This window comes from Dendrobium catenatum, unplaced genomic scaffold (genome assembly GCF_001605985.2).
Source record: "Dendrobium catenatum unplaced genomic scaffold, ASM160598v2 fragScaff_scaffold_913, whole genome shotgun sequence".
NCBI classification, from domain to species: domain Eukaryota; kingdom Viridiplantae; phylum Streptophyta; class Magnoliopsida; order Asparagales; family Orchidaceae; genus Dendrobium; species Dendrobium catenatum.
Window position 1 is genome coordinate 521610 of NW_021319375.1, and position 23020 is coordinate 544629.

At 34.4% G+C, this 23020-nt stretch overlaps 1 protein-coding gene across 4 annotated transcripts; it reads right to left on the bottom strand.

Annotated features, from left to right (window-relative positions):
• Positions 1-4677: 4677 nt before the first annotated feature.
• Positions 4678-20587, bottom strand: LOC110109193 (receptor-like serine/threonine-protein kinase SD1-8). 4 transcript variants are annotated; one of them, XM_020840156.2, is made up of 8 exons: positions 20187-20587; positions 19569-20078; positions 6558-6665; positions 6303-6478; positions 5870-6080; positions 5529-5766; positions 5299-5449; positions 4678-5218 (listed from the first exon to the last, which is right to left on the bottom strand). In XM_020840156.2, exons 1-8 carry the CDS (start codon positions 20452-20454, stop codon positions 4910-4912), a joined length of 1971 nt encoding a protein of 656 aa, XP_020695815.2. In that variant the 5' UTR covers positions 20455-20587; the 3' UTR covers positions 4678-4909. The 4 variants fall into 4 exon arrangements, with proteins under 4 accessions (XP_020695815.2, XP_028553149.1, XP_028553150.1 ...); XM_028697316.1 differs by lacking the exons at positions 19569-20078; positions 20187-20587 and adding exons at positions 11020-11935; positions 12001-12146; XM_028697317.1 differs by lacking the exons at positions 19569-20078; positions 20187-20587 and adding exons at positions 11020-11875; positions 12001-12145.
• Positions 20588-23020: the final 2433 nt, after the last annotated feature.

Below are 23020 nucleotides of genomic sequence, written 5' to 3' on the forward strand. Positions count from 1 at the left end.
ATTTTGCTCTTTAAGCGGTGGCTGGTATCATTGTCTGCTGGCAAATTTTTTTTGTTTTCTTTGCATTCACGGCTTTTCATTCATGTAGTGTATACTCCCTGTTGCTTAAACCCTCCATGTGAAGGAATTGTTGTTTACTTGCAAAAAAGATCAAGTTTTCATTTCTTCATCTTACTGTTTGGTCATTTCCATTGTTTTGAGTCACTTAAATGATATTCATAGTTTGGTATTAATCTGATGAATAGCTTTCTTTGGTGCTAAATTCTTCTGATTTCTAATTTTATTTAGAAAATTTACTTGAGTTGATAGATTTGTTATGCTTTATAATTTTCCTCTAGGTGATTTCTGATGCATGCCAAACTCTAATGTCGTGCTTTTTTTCTCAGATTTTCTACAACTTTTAATGAGTTCTTCGAATTCATCCGTCGTCAAAATTAGGCTGCAGCATACCTATGTTTACTGTCATTGTTATCTCAAATGTGTCTTGTATATTTTCCATCGAGGACCTAACAGTGGAAGGCAGTTTTATAGCTGCATTTATAATATAATCAAAGTGAGGATGATTACACTTTCTTTAAATGAGTGGATGAGCAAGAAGAGCTATCTTATGTCACACATTATGAATTTAAGGCATCTGATCGAAGGACTGCTAAGAAGCTTGACTTGATTCTCCTTACGATGAAAGTTTTTGAAGTGATGGTTTTTATCGACATTACAATTCGAGTTTATTTTGGCTAGCTATATTGTATCTTAACTATCTTTATGTCATGTTTTGTAGCGTTATGTAGTACCTTAAGTGTTTCTGTGGAATGCAAAGAAAAATGTAATGTTGCTTGGAGAAATTATGTATTTTCTACTTATGTTGTATGAAAAGAGATGATGTACTTTCAGTTTTTTGTGTAATGAACAAAAATTTGGTATTCACTCTTTGGTTGGAATGTAAAGTTGTGATTTAAATGTTGGCTTAAGTTGGTTAAACTGCTATACTTATTGTCTTTATTTTGTATTCACTCCTTTGGTGGAAAGCAAAGCTATGAATTTTATCTTTCTTCTGTAAAGTTTGAGAATTAGATTTGAAAGTTGGCTTCGATTTGAGATACATAAGCAGCCCACATCCAGTTGTAATCGAAATTAGTCATAAGACAATTTATCTTGATAGTGATCAAAACAAAAGCTCCAGTTAGATAAACACAAGCAGCCCGTATCCAGTTGTGACTGAATTCAACCATAAAGACTCTTTATCTTAACAATGATCAGAACATCGGTCATTAATACATGCTTAAAAGTATTCTTACAAGAATATGCCTGGTACAAAATGGAGACCAAAGCTGTCCGTCTGCTACCAAAAAAGTATGACCCAAAAAATATAACCTAAAAAATTGTTTATCAATCCATTTAATTATAAACCTTCAACATATGAATACTCGTATTCACTTCCTTCATTGAACTCCTCAGCAGTCCGTCTATTTGCCGACTTTTGACGTTTTGGTTGCCCAACTTGTGTTATTAATGTGTCAACGACGATCTTTTGTAATGAGTTCTTGCATGTACTTCGATGATGACCCCAAAGACCACACCTGTTACATTTGTGCACTTTCTTATCTTTTTTCAAAAAATTGGGCAATCTTCTTTTTTTGGGCCTTACGAAATAGGTCTTCTTGGAACACATCAATATCTACTTTGAGTAAATGCATGATTTATTTCAAGTATCTGTTTCGAAAAATCTCCTTCATTATATTCCAACAACAAACAATTACATTCAATATGACCTTTAATTTAACAACAATTTCCTATAGTCAAAATGAAGTTTAATTTAAACTTATAAAGTAAAGTGTGTAAAATGAAATTAGTGCAGATTTTTAATAGCAGAAAATACATTCACAATAAGGGCAATAGCATTTTTCCCAAACTAATATGAAATTAGTGCAGATTTTTAAAAGCTTAAAATACATTCACAATAAGGGCAAGAGCTTTCTTCCCAGACTAATATCAACTTAGTGCAGATTTTTAAAAGCAAAAAATTCATTCACAATAAGGGCGAGAGCTTTCTTCCTAAATTTATATGAAATTAGTGCAGATTTTTAAAAACATAAAATACATTCACAATAAGTGAGACTGTGAGAGCTTTCTCCCTGCAGAAAATACTTTAAATAGCATCGTTACCTGCCGGAGTCTCGCGAAGGAGTTCGCGGCAATTTGCAAGTAGACGTCCGCGCGAAGGAGTTCGCGACAAGGTTTTTTCCTGAGTTAAAACACTGACACAGTCCACACGACAAGTTGCGCGTGAATGGGGGGGTATTCGGCGGGAAGAAAGACGTCATCAAGTATGAGTGGTAAAAATGAGGTAAATTAAGTATTTGAGTGGTATAAGTGTAATATTAGTATTTGAGGTGTTAGATATGTAAAATAATAATAATATAGTGGTATGTATATAAATGTCCCTTTTTATTTATGTATGACTTGGTAATCCCTTTATATATAAATATTTCCTTCTTTCTCAAAATCTAAATATTTCATTTTAATTTCTTATTGATTATTCTAAATGAAACAATTATTGAATTATTATTTAATTTTGATTTTATGTTTTTGAGATTGCAAAAACAAAATAAATTTTAATGATCAGTCATCTTTAATCTATGAATTTTATTTCTTTTTGCACTTTCATCAACCTTCACATTGATTTTGTTTATGAATTTATTTATTTTTTGGGACATGCTAACTTCTTATCTGGAAGAAGTGGAAGTGGAAGTCGAAGCAACGGCTCTCATCTGGAAAAAAAATTTTATTGTCATTGCACCAATAGCTATATTTGAACTCATTAATTTGATGAGATAAAAAAAGGAAAACTACCCTTAATGCACAACAGTTTCTATCTTGCATTACTACTCTTGATTCTTGCTTTACAAGAATTAAATTAAAATGAGAAGATTAAGGTTCCGTTTGGGATTGCTTTTTTGATATTTTTAAAAGAAAAATTTTATTAAAAAAATTTTAGTTGAAGAAATTCTTATACTAAAAAGTAATTTTTGAAAGAATTAAGAAATACAATCCAAACAACGCATAATACGACTTTATTTGTGATAGTTTTTATATTGTTTTATAAAATAACTTTTTAGTACAAAAATTACAACTTAAAAAAATTGTACTAAAAAGTTATCTTTAAAAGCAGTAATAAAGCTATCCCAAATGACTAATAACTTACATATATCTCCTTGTAAATTTATCATCAACAATTTTTTTAAAAAAACATCATCGTGCTATTATTTCATTATTGCATTTGTAGTTAACAGTCTTTTTTCTTTTCAAGTGACTGATTAAGTCAATAATTCGATCCAATAACACACCAACTGATTCTCTAAATTTCTTTAAAGCGTCTAACTATTTAAGAACAGTACTGCAAACGAGTCAAGTCAAATTCAAGTCATACCTAATTCAAACTTTACTCAAGCAGTCAAACATAAGTTTGCTATTGTAAGATCTCATAAATAGTTTAGGGAAGATACTAATCGTTTGGCCAATCTTGTCGCCAGCCCTATTGCTTCTCCTTGTGTTCATGTGGATCTTGAATATGGGGCCTGTGAGAGCCCTTTGGTTGGTGTGTTGTCTGATGTGTCGGTTGCTATTGAGGATGTGATGAATTCCTTTGATTTGGATGTTGTTGTTGTGGACTCTCTTGTCACTTTGGTGGAACTTGTGAATAAGCAATTTGTTGATGTTTTTGTTTCGTTTATTTCTAATGAGATATTGAAAGCTCAATTGGTTGTTAATTCGGAGAGTATTTGTGTGGATCAAAATGATTGGCTTGAGGAGGATTTCAATGGGCCGGAAGAGGATGCTCGGGAATTGTGCAATTTGAATGTCAATCGTATTGTTGATAAAGCGTTTGGCCTAGGTAGAGACAAACGCCGTAGAAGAAAGTCTAAAAGGAAGTAGTTTGTGTTTCTTTAAGGTTATTTGGCTTGAGTGTTGATATTTTTTCTCTTTTCGTTGGGGGTTTTTTTGATTTGTTGTTGGCTGACCTTTTTTATTGAGTGATCTTGTTGTGGTAATGGTTCTGGTGGTTGATGCTTGATTTTTGTTTGGTTGGGGGTGTGTTGGTGTTGGTTTCTTTCTATTCCTCTTCTTTCTTGCGTTGCATCTTATCTGCTTTTCCGGGTAGTTGTGGTGTCTTTGTTTAGCATGTTTCATTGTTGATGGTCTTCTGCTAATCATGGATAGGAGATGATTGCCTGACTATCGTGCTTGAGTGGATGTTATCTTTGGTTTCCCACTAGCTTTTCCTGTTTTTTGTTGCCCTTTTGTTTAAATTTCTAGTTGTTTTTTATTCCATTTTCTTTACTTTCTCTTGCAATAGTTTGGATCAACGGCTCGTACATTTTGTTTCAAATGATATATTTTTAGAGGGTTGTGGATCAACGAAGGACTTGTAATCTCCTTTTAATTAACGCGTAAGCTCCTTGTGATGATTTTAATTAAAAAAAAAAAAATAGTAATGATAAGCCATCTAATGATACTCTCCATCACCCTTAAAAACATACCCTAACATCACTTCCACAATGCTACATCAACTCCAAAACCCCACACCACCAAGAGAGCAACTTTTTATGCTCAAAAACTCCCTATCACATACTCTTTCAATAAATATCCATATAATAAAACTAGTTGAGTTGATTGTAATTTCATAAAATAATTGGAACATAAGCTCATTATATAAAAACACATTATCCCTCCTACAAGGAATAGCAATCAAACTATCATCATCATCATAGAAGCCTACTAAAATAATCCAAACAACAAGTATGTACAATTCTCAATCCTTCAACCCCATATTTATCCCATTATTTTTTTTTTTTTTTTCATATTTCTGATCTAAGTCACAGAATTTACAAAACAAATGAGCAGGTTAATGTTAACGGCCTGCTACAATTGAAACAGAAAGGCCATTAGAAGCATCATTTACATGCAGATTTAATGGCCGTTTAGAACCTGAAGCATTTTTCATAGCAAAAAATGCAGGTGGTTTGATACTACTGAAGTTTAAGCTTCCATTGCTAAGCATACTAACGACGTCGGACATAACCGGGCGATCATCTGGACTCTCTTGTACACACAGAAGCGCCACATAGACGCATCTTGTCACCTCATCATACCAAAATTGGTTATCTAATGCAGGATCCACAAGTTCCTTCCAGTTTCCTTCTTTCCATAAATCCCAAGCCTAATTAATCAACTTGAAATTACTTTCCAACATAAAGGCCAAAAGAAGAAGAAGAAGAGGAAGAAGGATGGATCACTCACATAGGCAAGAAGATTGCTCCAAGAATCAAATTCATAAAAACCGGCGTTTCTCTTCCCACTTACAATCTCTAGAAGGAGCACTCCAAAACTAAATACATCAGACTTGACGGAGAAGAGACCCTTGAAAGCATATTCTGGAGACATGTAACCGCTAAATATGCAACAATTAGAATTAAAATGAATGTTATTTTATGTAGAAATAATGGAGATTTCATTATTGGTGGACTTACTATGTTCCAACAATCCTTCGAGTATTCGCTTGGGCTTCATTAGCATCGAAGATCCTCGCCATGCCAAAATCTGAGATTTTGGGGTTCATATCAGTATCCAGTAGAATATTGCTTGCCTTTAAGTCTCGATGAATGATTCTTAATCTGGAGTGTTTGTGAAGATAGAGAAGCCCCTGAGCTACCCCTTCTATTATTTGGAAACGACTTCTCCAATCTAATTTTAATCCTTGTTCAACATCTGCAGAAGATCTAACTTAATTAGCTCTTCAAGGAATACTACAAATAGGAATTTGTTACATTACAAAAATGAAATTTAGGCTTAATTCCTTGTAAGAACTTACCAAAAAGAAAGAGATCCAAGCTTTTATTAGGCATGAACTCATATACAAGCATCTTTTCTTCACCCCATATACAACAACCTAATAATCTTACTAAATTCCTATGTTGTAGTTTAGCGATTAATAAAATTTCATTTTTGAACTCCTCCAACCCTTGCCCTGATCTTGCAGATAGTCTTTTGATTGCTATATCTTGTCCATCTGGTAATTTTCCCTGCAATATGGTCCATTAAATGCACATTAAGGCTTCGTTTGAGACAACTTTATTGTTGTTTCTTAAAGTGACTTTCTAGTACAAAAATTAAAATTTTTGTACTAGAAAGTAGCTTTAAGAAACAATAAGAAAGCCGTCCCAAATGAATTCTAAATGACATATATCATAATGCATTGGAGTGTTTCACATAGTATTGAAAAAGTTCATAAATATGCAAGCTACCTTGTAAACAGGCCCAAATCCACCTTCCCCAAGCTTGTTGATATCTGAGAAGTTGTTTGTGGCATTCACTATTTGAGTAAATTGAAACAATAATATTTCTGAATTCCCTTCTTTGCCTTGATGCATGATTTCATCAGCCCAATTTGGAGAGGAAATTAATTGCTCCCCGGCAAAATCTGATTAGAATAAAATAAAGTTTAGTACGCTCCATATATGATATAATGTTACTAAAATAAGAGCAGTTCAAAAACTTACATTTGCCTTTTCGTCTCCTTATCATAAAGACACATATCAAAGTTATCAACAAGAACAAAACAGTAGGTACTGATGCCAGGACAAAAATCCATCGCTTTCTCTTGCTCCCTGTTATTCACAAAATTACAATAATACGAAGTCATATATATATGCGTTTGAAAAATGAAACTGGAAAAGGGGCTTTCAATTAAAATAGCCTCTTTTACAGCTTAAACAATCTTTGTATTGTGTTACAAATGAGGAGGATTTCACCTCTACTTACAGATGAGCTCATCTCTTTAGCTTCTCAGTACTGATTACTGAATAAGAACACTACTGATATAGTAAGATTAACTCTAACGGCCAGAAGTTTCTAAGATATTATATCGCGTGCCTGAATTATAAAACCTTCTTAATAATCAACTTCTTAAGATACTACATATTTTTAAAGGAGATTAAGGCTTCGTTGGGGACGGCTTTCTCGCTGCTTCTTAAAGCAATTTTCTAGCACAAAAAATTAATTTTTTATACTAGAAAACTGCTTTAAGAAACATCAAGAAAGTCATCCCAAAAGAAGCTTGAGTGAATTACTTCTTAACACTCCCTTAATTCAGTTTCTTAGAAATTTCCATTCACTTTGTAATATATATTTGTTGAATTTATGACATCTATTATATAAATGCAGAAATGAAAAACAAGATATTGAAAATTAAATTGAGACTTTCTCAAAATCAATTTTCGTTAAAAATAATTATTCCAAAAAGAATAAATAAATTACTAAAATATTGATTGAGACTGTAAATCATCTTCTTCTAATCACCTCACTAAATATATTTTAACTAGTGGGCACATTCAATTAATTATTGATGAACACTATCTCTTTTGAATTTAATTTTTATTCTCAACACAATATTATTTAGAATTTAATTTTGTGTTCTTAAAACAACTTTATTCTCCAAATTAGAAAGACTAAGAGAAAAATTCTCTCCGATCATCCTTTTATAAGAGAATTTCATATCTTTTCAATTTAGACACCTCTTTTCATAAAGTATATTTTTGTAATACACACACCTATTCATGCAGCATCTTTTTGTATTAAAAGATGCATCTATTCATAAAGCACCTTTTAGTATTAAAAGACATGCATTCATGCCATATATGCATCTTTATTAGTTTATACAATATAAATAAAAGGTATTCTTATAACATAAAAGTATGACAAATAATTTAACATTTATATTATCTCACATTTTTAACAAGTGTTCAATTAATTTAAAATAATTATAGGTTAAATATATTATAGTACTAAGGTGACGAAGAAGGAGCCTTATGGATCTATAATTCAAGCTCCAATAAATTTGAATAAATTAATAAATCAAATTATTAATTTTAATGTTATTCCACTATAAATATTAAATTGTACTCTTGAATTAATACCATAATTAACTCAATTTAAAATATTGAATTGGCCATTAATTTAATCATTACATAAAAAATAATCCTCCATAAAATGTTAATAATTAAAGCTAGGTAATTCTATCACCTCTCTAACTATATCTTCAACCTTGAATTTCAATTAATTCACTAATGAACAAGAATAGGGAATAGATTTCATGTTTGTATATTAATATTCTCAACCATTTATTTTATTGTGTTTTTAAGATACAAAGTTTGAGTTTATATCTTCCAAATTATTTGAGAATAAGTAAAAAAATCATACGTCACAAATAGGAGTTTTTTAATAACTCATGATTAAAGTTATTTTATATATGTTCATCTTTATAATCAATTTCTTAGTTTTATAAATAGCTTGATTGCTTGAGCTAGTTTGAAAAACTCGAGCTTGACATAATTGTTGAGCTTGATTTCTTAGTTTAAATTAAAATGTTTGATTTTTTAAGAATTTTTATTTTGAACATAGAATTAATTTAAATATTAAAATATAAAATATAGTAATAATTTATATTAATTTTAACTATATTTTAAATTAATCGAGGGATTCAACGAGCTTTTAAGCCAAGTCAGGCTGAGCTCGAGCTAAAGCTCGTTAAATATACGAGCTCGAGTATAGGCATCAGCTCGAACTCGTGGCTTGATGAGCTCATTAACTAGTCGAGCTCAAGCCTACTCAGCTCATGTATACCCCTAAGACTTATATAAATTCTTGATTAATAAATGAACAAGCAGCAAGAGCTTAATGTTTGATTTATCTATGATGATGAACAATATCATTTAAGCTTGTGAACTAGCTTGTTAAGAAGGTTGAGTAAGGCTTCATAATAAGTACATTTAAGAAGATTATAAATTTATTTAGTATTTACTTATGTGGAAGTCTTCTTCATTTTTATATTACATCGACTTTAATTAAATGCAAGTTATTTATTTAAGTTTGTTAAAACACTTGTTATTTAATAGTTCATCCAATTTTGAAGCTTAATTGTTTATTGATTAATATGCTCAATAAGGCTTGTTCAATTAACTAACAAGTTGTTGAATAGTTTTGCTTATCAATAGGCACAATAAAGCTCATTTGGATAGCTAACAAGTTAATCTCAAGCAAATATAATTTTAACCGAAACAAGCTTTAATTTTGCTACTAACACTCAAATCAAGCTCAACCTCAAGCTTGAATAAGATATTAAGAATTGAGCTCAAATTCCAGCATGCCATTAATCTGCTTAGCTTGAGTCATTTGCAGTCTTATTTCAAGTTTTGTAATTAGATAAAATTCCTTGAAAATTAATAAAAAAAATTTATATGGAGCATAGACTTAACGCATTTATATCAATTCATCTAAGTATTTGGGTCCATAAATCTACTTAATTGCTTCTTTGCCATTTGGAAGTTAAACTAATCACCACCTCTTTCGATTTAATTTCTTTCATTGTTTAGATCAAATTCTCATCATTTATTGTATCTTCAAAACTTTATACAAAAATTGAAAGTTTATTAGTTTTCAAAATGTAGTAGTCCTAACCCAAAAAAACTGCATAAATATATTTAAAATATAAGAATATACATGTTTAATAGCGAAATTTCATTATGTATCAAACCAAACATTCTATTAATAAAATTAACTATATCAAGAGATTTGGGATAACGAGACAAAGTTAGTGTACTACTTTTTTGTTGGATGATGGTGGAAACATAGATGGCTAGAGTTCCACCAACAGACACAGCTCATCTTGAACTATTGGTTGGGAGCTTTGACTATCAACTAAGAGGTCTTAAGTTCGAAGCTCGCGTATGTGTTATGTGTGTGAGTTTGTCTTAATTAACTCAAATGTCAAAAAAAGTTCCAACAACGGCAATCTCAATGAGATTTAAAGTGAAACAATTATGATCTGTGCGGATCTCGTAGAAGCAACAATAGTTGTAGGAGACCAACAGATTCGGATGTATTGACGTAACTAAACCTACAATGCATTTAGTGATAGAGGCAATAGAGATCAGCAACCAGGAACAATATGATGCGTTGTGTAATGACAGTATATAATTTTGTTATTTTTTATTTTATTTTGATGTTTTGAATCTAATATTTTGAATTATCTGTCCCTAAATTAAAAAATTCAGAGATTAAATATATAAACTTTAAACTTTTTCAACAAAATGCATATAAATTTCCAAAGAAAATAATGGATGTTTCTCTAGTCTTAAGTTAGATTTTTGACCTAATAATTATCTATTGATAGCAGTATAAACATTAAAAAATTTTCAAGCAGTGATTTTTGACCTATTCATAATAGCTTTAATTTTTTCTTGCTCTGATTTGACTGCTAAAGAATATGGGTCAAGTATATGACATTGTTTATTCATTCCCAACCACCCAAACTTAGATTTCGCTAATTTACATTAATGAATTCTACCCATATCTCCGTCATATAATACCTAATCATCAATCAAATATTTTATTTTTGTCACATATCTGACATTTACAGTTTAGCCCTAAACCTAGAATTTCATCCAACTATAAATATTTGGCCAAATAAGAATTTTAAAAGTTTACTATAAATCTTCGGAATATTATATATAAATTAACAATTAATTATCTTTTGCTTTCCAGCATTATAATGAAACTATAATTTAATATAAAAACCGTGCAGACTGTGACAGATTATGTTCATAACATTGGCTTTGAGTTAGAAGAATACCAGCTTTCAAATGACTTTGTCAACTAATTATCTTGTTCCATAACTTATTCAGCGTTTTCTAATAAAATTATAAGCTTCATCTCTTACGTAAATAAATATTTATTTTGAAGATTTACAAATATATCATTAAATTTTTAAAATTTTAACTTTATATATGTTAATTTTTAAACAGCATAAAAATACAACTAGTATTTAAAAAAAAAAAATTCAATTCATATTTATATAAAGAAGTTTTAATATTATTTAAACACTAAAAAATTGCATGATAAAGATTTAAATATTATATATATATATCACATTTTTTTAATTTTCCGAGGACAAAAATTACGCACCTTTACCAGGCGGTGCGATCCGGACGTAAAGATCCTGCCCGCCGTCCGCATAAACCCTGAGATCTTTAATCTCCGCCATCCAAATAATGCATCCATTTCCTCCCATGCTGAGATCAGCGCTCGCGTAAGCTTTACAGGAGCAATTCATCAAACACCTTGCCCTACACCCATCCAAGTCCAAGGTCGTATTCGCCACCGCCGCCGTCGTGTCCGGCAGCTTCGAACCGCGCACCAACATGAACTCATCGGTTCCATTTGTGCCGCAGCCAAGAGGCTCCACTCTCACACACCCATCTGACCAATTTCCCCGGCTCCAACTCGCCGGATTCTTCGGATCGAACCCATCAAGACAACGACATATCGGCGAGCTGCTCCCGTTGCAGAAGGCGTTGATTCCGCATGTTGAAAAGAAGTCGCAGGGGTCGCTCGGCGCTAACCAGTAGAGATCCCACTTCTGCAAAGACGCTTGCCATCCGTAACGCCTGGCTGTCCCGTTTTCATCCATGGTAATTATAGAAATGGCATCTCCGACGGAGTTGAAGTAGTAGTAGATCTCCTCCGTACTGACATTGAAGCCGGAGATGAATTCTCGGTATAATCCAAGGTCAAAGTATTGATTAGGGCCGGCGCCGGAGAAGCCGAAGCCGTTCCATGGTCCACCACGCCAGATCCAGTTGCCAGAGGCGTCGCGGATGACCATCTGGGGAACGCCGATTATGTCGATCGCCATGGCATATTTTCCCGGCGATGGATCGGAGACGCTCAGCCATGCCGTGATATTGCGGTCGATGCCGGTTTTCAGGTTAGGGCCAAGCTTCATACCTGGGAGCATGGTGTCTGTTGGGTGGTCGAAACTCTGCCATAAGATGGAGCTAGAATTGGACGATTTCACCACAAAATTACCGGTATCTAGAAGCTGCCCGATCGGATTAGGAAAGAATTTGGGGAAGGAAGGAGAAGACCAAATGGGGGTGGAGTTACCGGAGGTCATGAGATAGAGAGACGCATCGTCGGCAGTGATCGACAGTGTGGCATTTAGATCGTGTATCGGATTCCGGCGATTGGCGACCCAGACGACGGTTTGTACGGGGAATTTGTGGTACCAAATGCCGAGATAGCGATTGGCGCTATGGGGAGCGGTGAAGAAGCCGAGCGCAAAAGTTCCTTTTGCGGAGATGAGGGTTTCGCCATTGGAAAGTGGATGAGATGGAGTAATGATGTCTGTGGCGGAGGAGATGGAGAAGAAGAAGAAGAAGCAGAAGAAGAAGAAGAAGCAGAGAGGATTCGGGAAGATTGCCTCTCTCATCATTTACAGGTCCTCAATTGCGTCGTCTCATCAAGCCCGGAGATAAAAGTCCCCATTCCAATTGTCGTTAGCGGGTTTCCGCTTTGCTTCTGCTAAGGCTCGTTCAGTGAGGAGAAAAAGCCAACATTGACTCTGAACTAGTCCCGTGGACTTTGTAGGGTCCAAATTTTTTTTTTACTTTTCGTGTAGGGGTCCAAATGGGTTGACTTATTGCGTCTAAATTTGATTCATCATATTCGAATTCAACCTGACTTATTGGGTCAAAAAGATCTCAATGATCCTAACTCCACCCAATAATTTATTTTGATTAAAATTTTTTATAACTTTCTAAACATAAAATTTAGGATGTTTAATCTTGTTGTGTCCTGCAACATTCGTGTCGGTAAAAAGATATAAAGTTTAGTATTCTAACTTATATGAAAATCTAGCACACATATATATATAAGAAAGAGAGATGTAGCTTTCATAAGAAACACTAAAATTTTTACATGAAAACCCCTGAGGAAAGGAAAAAAATCACATGTCATTGCCCAGTTTGAATGAATCCACTAATGCTTGTTATTAAGTACAAATGACGTCCTTCCTCGGGAAAAGATATTGGCACTATATATATATAGCACTTTACATGATTGGGGTTTGAAGAACATAATGTCATGAGAATTGTTATCAAAAGAATGTTGACATGTTTTATTTGATTGGAAGGATTTTATTTGGGCAAAAGAGGTCAAAGGGACCATAGTTGGACTAGAATGACTGTAGTTGGGAAACGGTGGTCGGAGGCACCGTAGATAGTGGGCGACGGCGGTTAGAAGGGATGTAGTCAGCAAGTGACGGAGGTCGTAGTGAAGATAGTTGGAGGAATCATAATAAGCGGGCAATGGAGGTCAAAAGGATGGTAATTAGGGGCTGTTTGGTTGCCTGAATTAGGAGGGTAAAGTAAAACAATTACAGGTATTTACTAATTTCGATTGTTTGGTTAATTTTGAGGGAAGCAAAAGAAATACGTCTGTAGCAATAGCGGTGTATTAGGGGAGGCATTTCACGCGACTTCGAAACCCGCTCAATTTGAGCGGGTTAGAAATTCTTTGTGGCTGTTGGGCGATGATTTCGCCGAAGCTGACATATATTTTCCCTTCTTCTCCGTTCTTCCTTGCTCTCTTCTCCATTCCTGCGATCGCGCTGACGTTCCCGCATCGTCGCTTCGCCAGGTTCCGCAAATCCTCCGCATCCATTTCCCTCAGACCTCTTCCCACCAGATCCCGCGCCCTCTCTTACGGAATCTCTTATCCTGTTCGAAAATATGGGGTCTCTCCCGGGATCTCAACTGTGCGGGCTTCGGCTGCCTCAACCGCCGCCCCACTCCGACGGCGGTGAAAATATGAATATACATGGAGAGCTTCATCGAACACCAAGACACCTGCAGTGCAAGCCGCCGCCGGTTCGAACCGCGCACTCCTCAACAAATAACTTCACTCTCCCGACCGATTTACAGCCGGAGCCCTTCTGCCGACACGCCACCGTCGGCGTCGCCGCCTCCTTACCCAAAACCACCATTTTTCTCACCCGCCCTCTCGCCGGAACTTCGAACTCCAACTTCTCGCTCCTCCGTCCACCGCGCTCGACCTCTCCATCGGCCCGCCGGCGCCAGTAAACGAAAAGCCGGGGAGGCAGCAAGTGGAGATGGCGGAGAGAGAGCTCACCGCAGCTCGGAGAATCCGGCAACAGGCGACGGCGGAGTTCGAAAAAGCTTGCGCTTTGCGTTCCGCCGCCGTTCTGGTTATGTTGGTTTTTCTTTATGTCATGTAAGTATTTGGTAATTGGTTAAAGTTGAGATTCGAATGAAATCTTTGTTGTTGTTGGTTTCAACCATGGCTTTACGCTTTTTTAATTAGAGATGGAGGGTGGTTTTATTGAACGGGTTTGGGGGGAAAAAAGTGTTTTGTAATTTTTATTTGAATTATTTTGAAAATAATAGATTTTATGTTGAAATTAGTGATTAATAATTCATGATTTTTAAATTTATATTCATATAAATTATGTTAGAATATTCATTTTTTTTTTTTTCATTTGAAAGGAAAAATAGTAAAAAAAAAATTGTTGTAATTTTGAGAATAATGCCAGGTGGACGGCACTGGAGCTTCCTAGACCAATAGCAGAGCCACTCACCCAATCCATCTTGTATGCTTTTCTTATTAGGAAATTAAGAAGCAGAGATACTTAGCTATGTTTAGGAATCTTACGGTCACAAAACGAACTCGTTATGAGAGTTTACTGATCCAATTATATATAAAAGGTAAATCTCTCACCTCCTTGAAAAAAGGATGTACAAATATGGCTCCTCTCTTTTTTTTGAAAAAATTCTAATTTCTAAAATAAAAAATTTATATTTTCACAAAATTAAAATTAAAATTTCTCTCAATTACAAATATTATATCATATAATTTCAAAAAAAATTATAACTGCTTTTATAAATATACTAGTTATAATGACAAAAAAAATATTACAAATAAACTGTTTTTACTTTACTCTGGATATATCTAACCAAACAAGGGAAACATTTATCCTGCGTTTACTTTACAGACAACCAAACAGCCTCAAAATATTTGGAATGCACTATATTTATTTTACACTGTATTTAATTTACATTGCATTTACTTTGCAGGCAACCAAACAGCCCCTTAATAAAAAATGATCGAAAGGACGGTAGTCGAAGGGTAACAATGGTCTGAAGGATTGTAGTCGGGCGACGGTGTTCGTAGGAACTATAGTCTGGTGATGGCTGTCAAAGGGATCGTAGTCGAGGGACGGTGGTCAGAGATATTGTAGTCAACGGGAGAGAGTGGTGGATGTTGGAATGGCCTTAATTGGATAATGATAGTCGAAAGGTTCGTAGTTTATGAGCTATGATGGTTGAAAAGATCATAGTCGGGCGATGACAATCAGAGGGATTGTAGTTGGGTGACGGTGGTTGGAATGAATGTAGTCGGGCGACGGTGGTCGTAGGGATCGTAGTTAGGTGACGGAGGTCTAAAAGATCATAGTTGGGAGACAGAAGTATGAAAGATTGTAGTCGAACGACGGTGGTCGAAGAAACTGTAGTCGATGGGCAACAATAATCGAAAGGATTGTGTCAGGTTGTGGTGGTTAGAGTGATCGTAGTCGATGGGCGACAGTTGTTCAAAAGATCTTAATCGATGGGTACCAAAGCTCAATGGAGTGGTGGAAGCCGAGTGTCAAGGATTTGCCATTGATGGTGCTAGATTGAAGCTCCAAGATTCTCAAACCTAAGAGCTCTTTTGAGTCTCTAGCCCATGATCCAAACCGCCTCTAATCCTCACTCCTTTCATGTGAAGAATGATGGTCTATTTTGGGAAGTGACATGCTCTGTAAATATTAGGAAGATCCTAAGTAAATTCAAAGTGCTCCATCGTACGGTTCATACTAATTTCATTGATCATGGAGAATTTGTTAAGCATTTAAGTGTCTTAGTGATTTCAGAATTCATTGATCTTGGGCTCTTTGGATTTTTCTCGTCGAGCTGCTCTGTAAATATAATTCGATGATCAAATTGATAAACCTGTTAAGGAAACCGACACGTCACCTTGTATCAAAGGCATAACCGGTCATTACTTGTACTCAGTCTATATATACACTCATATATGTATCTGTAAACTTAACTTCTTGAATAATATTTTTCCCGCTTTCTCCCGCTTCTGTCTTCCTTCTCCGTCTCCCTTCTCTGCCGCTCCTACCATTTTCACAAAACCAAACTAATTATATTTAATTATAGATTCTTACTATAATTAATAAATATGAACTAATTTATGTTATTTTTTATAATTCAATCATCTTGTATATAATCATATATTGAATTATAATAACAAAACTAATCATGAAATAAATATGATAATGAAATATTATAGTAAATAATAATATTCTTACACACTAAATTCAATAAAAAATATAGTATTATGTCATAAAGTCTGCAACAAATCTGTTGATATTTTCGACAAACAATATTTTGTTGTAAAGTTTACTGCAAATCCACCGCAAACGACTGACTTTACTATAGTGTTTCTTAATAATTTTTCGAGTGAATGAATATTGCAACCTTTGTTTGCAAGCCTTCAAAACCCAAGCAAATGAATCGAGCTTAAGCTTAAGCATACATAAGTTTAACCGAATCGAGCTTCAATATTATTACTAATACTCAAATCGAGCTCAACCTCAAGCTTGAATAAGATTTTAGCAACTCAAATTTGAGTATGCCCTTAATCTGGTTTGCTTGATTCATTTGAAGTCTTTTTTCAAGTTTTGTAAATAGAGAAGAAAAAAAATTTCTTGAAAATTAATATATAATATTTTTATGGAGCATAGACTTATGCTTTTATATCAATTCATCTAAAATTAAATTGGGTCTATAAATCTACTTAATTACTTCTCTGCCATGTGGACGCTGAACCAACCTTCACTACCTCGTTCGATTTTTAAGTTTTTTCATTATTTAGATCAAATTCCCATCTTTTGTTTCTTGAAGACATTATGCAAAGTTGATAGTTTATTTTGTTTTCCCTTTTCAAAATGTAGTAATTCTATTAAAAAAAATGCATAAATACACTTAAAATATGAGAATTTATATATTTAATATCTAAATTTTATTATTTACCTAATCAAACACTATTAAATACACAAGATCTAAATGATCGAAGATGACAGAGAGTTGCATCAAGAGATTTGATGAGATAATAAGATGAAGTCACGATATTGCTCTTTTTTGTAGGATGACGTTGAAAATATAGATGATCAAAGTTCCATCAACAATCATCTCAATAAGATTTTAAGGGACACAATTATTAGCTGATTGGATATCAAAGAAACGGCAATGGCTCTGAGAAACTACAGCACAATTAGATGTGTGGATGCAGTGAGACCTACATGATATTTGGTGATGGAGGCGAAAGGGATCAGCAACTAGGGGTGATACTATTATAGGTTGTGCGGTAATGGCTTATAATTTTGTTATTTTTTTATTGTATTTCGATGTTTTGAAGTTAATATTTTGAATGCTATGCACCTAAATTATAAAATTTAGAGATTAAATATATAAACTTTCTTTAACTCATTTCAATACTATGGATATAAATCCTCAAATATTTTTCTCTGGTCTAAGTTAGATTTTTCAACTACATGGTATTAGCATTTACATTAAAAAATTCTCAAGTGGATGATTTTTGACCTATTCATAATAGCTTTATTTTTTGCTTGCTCTGATTTGATAGCTAAAAAAATATGGGCAAGCTATGTTTTTTTGGGGGGGAATGGGTCAACTATTTGAATATTCATCGTTTATTCATTCCCAACCACCCAAATTTATCTTTTGCTAATTTTCATTAATGAATTCAACCAATGTCTCCATCATATATTACCTAATCACCAATCCAAAAAAAAAAAAAAAATTTTATCACACATCTGACATTTACATTTTAACCAAAAAACTAGAAATTCCTCCCAATTATATATATTTGGCCAAATAAGAATTTTTAAAAACTTGATATATCAACAAAAAATTATCTTGATCGAGCACGAATCTCGATGCAAAATCAAGTAAAAAACTCCACGTTTTGAAAATCGGACCGGACAGGCCTTCAGACCGGTTCCGACCGGTCTGAAGGCCGGTCCGGTTCACCCATAAAAACCGGGTGTGCATCAAACCGGCTTGAACCACCGGTTCAACCAGAAACCGGCGAACCGGTCCTGATTTTTTAAAACCAGTCGGTCCAATTTTTTTTAAAATAATTAAATAAATGATAAACTTAATCAATAACATAAATGTTATATATTAAAACTATTTAATAAATGTTAAATAATATGATTATATAACTAATAGCAACATTCTCACATGGCTTCACAATGCCCCATATGAGCTCATATCGTGTGCAAAAGCAAAAAGATATATAAACCATGCAAAACAAAACATCACAAGTGATATGGGACTAACCCATACAAAGCAAAAAGCTCTCATTGGTTCATGTATAATGTTAATTTTATTATTTTTTATAATAATATTATTATTTATTACATCATCCGGTTCAACCCCGGTTAGCAAACCGTGAACCTCTCATTCGTCTGGTTCGTTGTTCGGTCCAGTTTTCACAACCTTGAAAAACTTCAAAAATTAAATCCATGACCATCTGAACTTAGATTTCAGAAACTTATAGTCGAAATGAACGTCTCAAATATACGAACCCAACAACACCAAACTCGACCCAATTCGAGCTCAAATGGGTCCAAATCAAAGACCTTAAGCACATTTGGAATGTTCAATCCATAATTTGGAATAGAAGGAATAGAACTCTCTTGCTACCAGACTCCTCATCGACCACCGTCGGACTTCCACCTAGTAGCTGATCGACGTCGAACTTCCGCCAGACAGCCAACTGAAGCTGGATTTCTGCATGAACGCCAACTGATGCCGAACTTCCACCCGACCGTCAATTGAAACCAAATTTTCTCCCGACCATTAAACATCGCCGAATTTTCAATCTCCGTTCATAACGGGATTTAACCAAACGGTTGATTATTGTAATCTAATCGTCCACAATTTCATGGACGGGTCAATCACTTATAATCTAATCAAATACAAGTGAAATCATTTAAATTGGGCATTGTACCATGGTTTTTCCTTTTTCTAGAGTTTTCCAAGTAAAAATTTTTGGTGTTTTATTTTTCTTCTGTTTGTGTGCTGGATATCCATACAACGCTAAGACAAAAATTCCTAACTCCCCTCAACAAAACTTATAATAAATATTCAGAATGTTATATATAAACTAACAAATAATAATCTTTTGCTTTCCAGCATTATAAAGAAATTGTAATTTAATATAAAAAACGTGCGGACTGTGACAAAACATTTTCATAACATTGACTTTGACTTAGAAGAATAGCAGCTTTCAAATGAATTTTTCAACTAATTAACTTGTTCCATAACTTATCCAGACTTTTCTAATAAAATTATGAGCTTCATCTCTTACTTAAATAAATATTTAATTTGAAGATTTACAAACATATCATTAAAATTTTAATTTATATAATTTTTTATTTTTTAAATAACATAAAATAGTAGTAGTACTAATTTTTTAAAATAAAATTCATATTACATACTGTGATACTGATACAGTTGTTTTAATATTATTACATGAACAAATATTAAAATTTAAATATTACGAGGACAAAAATTACGTACCTGAATCGCGTGGCGCGACCCGGACATAAAGGTCCTGCCCGCCGTTAGCATAGACTCTCAGATCTTTAATCTCCGCCATCCAAATAATGCATCCATTTCCTCCCCGGCTGAGATCAGCGCTCGCATAAGCCTTACAGGAGCAATCCATCAAACACCTTGCCCTGCACCCATCCAAGTCCAAGCTCCTATCAGCCACCGCCGCCGCCGTGTCCGGCAGCTTCGAACCGCGCACCAGCATGAACTCATCGGTTCCATTTGCCCCGCAGCTAAGAGTCGCCACTCTCACACACCCATCTGACCAATTTCCCTGGCTCCAACTCGCCGGATTCTTCGGAGCGAACCCATCAAGACAACGGCATATCGGCGACCTGCTTGTGTCGCAAACGGCGTTGATTCCGCATGCTGAAAAGAAGTCGCAAGGATCGCTCGGTGCTAACCAGTAGAGATCCCACTTCTGCAAAGAAGCTTCCCATCCGTAACGCCTGGCTGTCCCGTTTTCATCCATGGTAACTATAGAAATGGCATCTCCGACCGTGTTAAAGCAGTAGTAGATCTCATCCGGATTGGAACTAAAGACGGAGATGAATTCTCGATAAAATGCGACGTCAAAGAATTGACCTGTGCCGGAGAAGCCGAAGCCGTTCCATGGTCCACCACGCCAGATCCAGCTGCCAGAGGCATCGCGGATGACCAGCTGGGGAACGCCAATTGGGTCGATTGCCAAGGTATATTTTCCCGGCGATGGATCGGAGACGCTCAGCCATGCCGTGAGATTGCGGTCGATGCCGGTTTTCAGGTTAGGGCCAGCCTTCATACCTGGGACCAGGGTGTCTGTTGGGTGGTCGAAGCTCTGCCATAAGATGGAGCTAGAATTTGACGATTTCATGACAAAATTACCGGTATCTAGAAGCTGGCCGATCGGATTAGGAAACAATTTGGGGAAGGAAGGAGAAGACCAAATGGGGGTGGAGTTACCGGAGGTCGTGAGATAGAGAGACGCGTCGTCGGCATTGATCGACAGTGTGGCATTTAGATCGTGTATCGGATTCCGGCGATTGGCGACCCAGACGACGGTTTGTACGGGGATATTGTGGTACCAAATGCCGAGATAGCGATTGGCGCTATCGGGAGCGGTGAAGAAGCCGAGCGCAAAGGTTCCTTTTGCGGAGATGAGGATTTCGCCATTGGAAAGGGGATGAGATGGAGTAATGATGTATGTGGCGGAGGAGATCGAGAAGAAGACGAAGATAAAGCAGAGACGGTTCGGGAAGATGGCCTCTCTTATCATTTCCAGGTAAGAAGAAGAAGAAGAAGCAGAGAGGGTTCGGGAAGATTGCCTCTCTTATCATTTCCAGGTCACCCATTGCGTCTTCTCATCAAGCGCGGGGATAAAAGTCCGAATTTGAATGGTCATTGGCGGGTTTCTTCATTTCTTCTGCCAACCGGTCAGTAAGGAGAAAAAGACGGAGATGGACTCTGAACTTGCTTAACAGCTCAAAACTCTTGATTATCGAAATAATGACTGTTTTAATTTTAGAGCCTCATGGTTTTATAATGTATCTCATCTTAGTATAATTTCTCAAGAGATCCTCTATTCTATAATTTCTTTAGAATGTGCATGTTTAACTATGAAGTCTTTTAATAAAATTCTAATCATTATAACAAAAATCGTCTCGATGTTTAAGAGTTTTACTTCTTTTACTTAAAAGGTTCACAACTTGTCTCGTGGAATTGTACAGGTGTCCAAACAGGTTGATGATTTGGGTTTGAATTTGATCCAAAAGTGATTAGATTTGAATTCGACCTATTTAACGAATAAAAAAAAAATATATCGATGATCCTAAACCTGACTCATTAATCTATTTTGTTTAAAAAAAATTATAACTTACCCATAACTTAAAAAATTAAGAAAAAAATATTAAACATGTTATTTTTAGATCAAAAAATGATTTGCAAGTCAACTTGAACCTGACCTGTTTAATAATTAGGATGTAGAACTTATTACTATGCTTGTCCCATAAGAGTTGGAATTGGTAAGCCCAAACTTATTAGTTTGTCTGGCTCAGATAAGATTTCTTTGGTGAAAGATACATGGAGGCTTTGTTTTGATTGTGCTGTTCTTCTATAATTATACTTTGAGCAATGTAAAATAGTCATAAGTTCATCACAGATATATGAGGATTAAAATGGAATAAGAGATAGCAGTCAAATTATGATGATTAGATAACATTAAATAAATTATGATAGTAGGGCGACAGTGATTAGATGATGATTAATGGGAGTGTAATTGAGAAACACTTTTCCTTAATGCATAATTATCGATTACTTAGGTTTTGTTTGGAACAGTTTTCTTATTGTTTCTTAAAGCAGCTTTTTAGTTAAAAATTTTTAATTCTTGTACAAAAAAATTTATTTAAGAAGCAGTAAAAAAATCGTTCCAAACAAAGCCTTGGACTTGGTGACCTTCTTTTATCTTTCATTATTGTCATAACACTTTCCTCTTTTATATTGTTACTTTTAGCATGCTTTTATGAATCTAATATGTCTAAAAAAATATATCCCTTTACCATTAATTACCAAATGGAGCTCTAATACCGACATTTATTGGTTTTTTTTTTATAATATTCCTTTGATCTCAAGTATGCAAAGACCACTTTGTCTATTTACTTATATAATTTTCATTCAAAAAAAAAATTACATTCGTTTGGAATAACTTTTTCACTGCTTCTTAGAGTGACTCGTACCAAAATTTTATTTTTTACTAAAAGAATGCTTTAAGAAACATGAAGAAAATTGTCCCAAATGAAGCCTTCATTAGCTTATTTTAGGCTTGAATCCTCCAAAATTTTCTTAAATTAATTGTTAATCAACTCCTTAAATATGGATTATATTATAATTTGTTAACTATTGATTATCCCATTAACAATTTATTACAATCATTCATGCTTTCATTATTTAAATATCTCTATCATAATGTGATGAAAATGATAATATTCAAATGAAAGTATGTTGAACTAGAAAGGATAATTATAAAGTACAAATATAGAGGTGATAAGATTAAGTAATGATAATGAAACTAAGGAAGATATAATAAAGAATAGCATTGCATTAAGATATTTGGGTCTCTTGTTATCAAAGAATGCTTTGGCCATTCATTATTTTATGAAATTCAATATAGATTGATGGCTTCTCCAAAAAGAAAAAAATATATTTTTTATTCTAGTAAGAGAAGAAGCTTTATTTCATAATAAAAGATAGTTCTCATTAGGACTCCCACAATATAGAGTGAATAGAGTAGTTAGAGCAATTAAAATATCTCCTTTATGTCATGCCCTCATTTTCATAACAAATGATATTATTTTATATAAAGTAGATATAGAGGTATATTTATTTATATCTTCAATTTTATATAAAGTCTAGTCTTTCATGTGTTTTTTCTAAAGTTTAATAGA